At 45.1% G+C, this 2,742-nt stretch overlaps 1 protein-coding gene across 1 annotated transcript; it reads left to right on the top strand.

Annotated features, from left to right (window-relative positions):
- The first annotated feature begins 628 nt into the window (after window positions 1-628).
- Window positions 629-2,382, top strand: LOC103153005 (olfactory receptor 10A3-like). The gene is made up of 3 exons (XM_007573756.2): window positions 629-1,622; window positions 2,014-2,024; window positions 2,141-2,382. The coding sequence occupies exons 1-3, from the start codon at window positions 688-690 to the stop codon at window positions 2,380-2,382; spliced, it is 1,188 nt and encodes a 395-aa protein (XP_007573818.2). The 5' UTR covers window positions 629-687.
- The last annotated feature ends 360 nt before the right edge of the window (window positions 2,383-2,742 follow it).

Below are 2,742 nucleotides of genomic sequence, written 5' to 3'. Positions count from 1 at the left end.
TCCAGAACCCTGCTGGTCCAGAACCCTGCTGGTCCAGAACCCTGCTGCTCCAGAACCCTGCTGGTCCAGAACCCTGCTGGTCCAGAACCCTGCTGCTGCTCCAGAACCCTGCTGCTGGTCCAGAACCCTGCTGCTGGTCCAGAACCCTGCTGGTCCAGAAGCTGCAGCTGGAGTTCTGACTAGAACCAGGACGATAGACTAAAACTGCTCCTGTTCAGAGATGCTTCATACTAAATTAAAGACTGATATGAAATAATAATAAATCTGACGTCCTCGTTTCTCGACAACCGACTGGTTGGAGTTTTCTGACTGTATTTGTGTCTTTATGATGGAAACTCTGAACTGCCTTGTTGCTGAAATGTTCTATACAAATAAACTTGTTTGATTGATGCAACTTTTGTTTTGTCTGCAAACTGAAGCTGAAAGTCGCCTTGATGTTAAAACTAATTGGACAGAGAAACTTCGACAGTCATGTCTGCCTGGGGAGGAAGCAGGAACCAGAGGATAAAAGCAGGAGCAGAGGAACCGACTGGGTCGTCCACTCAGGGACCTGAACTGCCATCCCTCAGTCTGCCTGTTGCATTTCTCCAGCTGAAGTCTGATTTAATGTACATTTACTGCAGGCTGTGATGAGAATTTCTCAGTTTCACCTAAACACTCTGTGACTTTTCCTTTCGGCTCCAACAAATGCAGAGGATGCTAAACTCAACTCTTGCTCCATATTTGATTCTGGGGGCTTACTTTGACACCAAGCAGTTAAAGTACTTATTGTTCCTGATTGTCTTGTGTATGTATATTTTAATAGTTGGTTCTAATGTTGTGCTCAGTGCGGTTATCGGGTTTAACAGGAGCTTACATGAGCCTATGTATGTCTTTCTGTGTGCTCTGTGTGCCAATCAGCTGTTCGGCAGCACCAGCCTCTTCCCGTTCCTGCTGGTCCAGATCCTCTCTGATGTTCACTCCGTTTCTGTCCCTTTCTGCTTCCTGCAGGTTTACTGTCTTCACACCTATCTGAGCGTAGAGTTTTTTAACCTGACTATCATGTCTTATGACCGATACCTGGCCATCTGTTGTCCTCTGCAGTATCACTCCCTGATGACGGTGAGGAAAGTCGCAGCTCTCATTGTTGCTGAATGGGTAACTGCCTTTTTCGGAGTCAGCATTTACACCTCCATGAGTTTCTCTCTGCACCGCTGCAGAAACGTAATCGATAAAATCTTCTGCAATAATTACTCCATTGTTCAGCTGACCTGCTCAGACACAACAAGCAATAATATTTACGGACTTGTGAGCACTGCCGTTGGAGTGGTTTGTCCAGTGATTTTTATTTTCTACACATACATGAAGATCCTCAAAGTGTGCTACTACGGATCCAAACAGACCCGGCAGAAAGCCGTCAGCACCTGCACACCTCACCTGGCCTCCATCACTAACTTCTTCTTTGGTGTTTGTTTTGACGTTATACAAAGCAGGTTCAGCACAAAGTATGTTCCAAATATTGTAAAAATATTCTTGTCGCTGTACTTCCTGACATGTCAGCCGCTGTTTAACCCTGTGATGTACGGACTGAACCTGTCCAAGATACGACAAACCTGGAAGAGACTTTTTTCTGTCCAAAGGAGGTAATCTGATCAGTTTCTTCATGTTGGTTGAAAAAATTCTGTGAAATAAACAGAAAGTTTTGCAACACAAAGATTTTTCCTTTTTTTTCCTCTCGTTCATTTATTCACTGTGAAAATGTATCAGTTGGTTTTTCTTATTTTTATCTCCTCTTCTGCAGTTTGAGAGCAAAGTTCTGCTTACGGTGAAAAAGCCTTTAACAACGATCATCAAAGCTTTTAAATGGTAAAAATCAACATTTAAATTAATGTTTGTTTTTGTTACATAAAATCAAACAGTAACTGTTAGTTATTATTAGCACATTTTCTTTATTATAACATTCCTTACATTAGTTTATTCTAATCCATTAATTTAAACAAATTCTGCAACTCTATGTTGGAGATTCACCTACAGGTGGCGCTGTGGTAAAAACAGGTATTTTATCTTAGAAGTTGAAACAAGGGATCCTGCTGACCTGGAAAAAGTTTCTTAGAAAGATTCTCCAACAGATGAGCTACTTTAGGATATTATGTTCTCACAGTAGCTTTCATCCTGACAGAACCAGAGGACCTGGGTCAGAACCCGGGTCAGAACCTGAGTCAGAACTCAGGTCAGAACCCTGGTCAGAACCTGGGTCAGAACTTGGGTCAGAACCCGGGTCAGAACCCGGGTCAGAACCCGAGTCAGAACATGGATCAGAACATGGATCAGAACATGGGTCAGAACCCGGGTCAGAACCCAGGTCAGAACCTGGGTCAGAACATGGGTCAGAACCTGGGTTAGAACCCAGGTCAGAACCTGGGTCAGAACATGGGTCAGAACCTGGGTCAGAACCTGGGTCAGAACCCAGGTCAGAACCCGGGTCAGAACCCAGGTCAGAACCCGGGTCAGAACATGGGTCAGAACCCGGGTCAGAACCTGAGTCAGAACTCGGGTCAGAACTCAGGTCAGAACCCTGGTCAGAACCTGGGTCAGAACTTGGGTCAGAACCCGGGTCAGAACCCGGGTCAGAACCCGGGTCAGAACCTGAGTCAGAACTCGGGTCAGAACTCAGGTCAGAACCCTGGTCAGAACCCTGGTCAGAACCTGGGTCAGAACTTGGGTCAGAACATGGGTCAGAACCTGGGTCAGGTTTTGGACACA

This window comes from Poecilia formosa, unplaced genomic scaffold (assembly GCF_000485575.1).
Source record: "Poecilia formosa unplaced genomic scaffold, Poecilia_formosa-5.1.2 Scaffold337, whole genome shotgun sequence".
Lineage (NCBI taxonomy): Eukaryota > Metazoa > Chordata > Actinopteri > Cyprinodontiformes > Poeciliidae > Poecilia > Poecilia formosa.
This window is presented reverse-complemented; position numbering and strand designations above follow the sequence as displayed.

Coding starts and splice junctions, on each gene's coding strand:
- LOC103153005 (XM_007573756.2), top strand. CDS start 688: ATGCAGAGGATGCTAAACTCAACTCTTGCTCCATATTTGATTCTGGGG.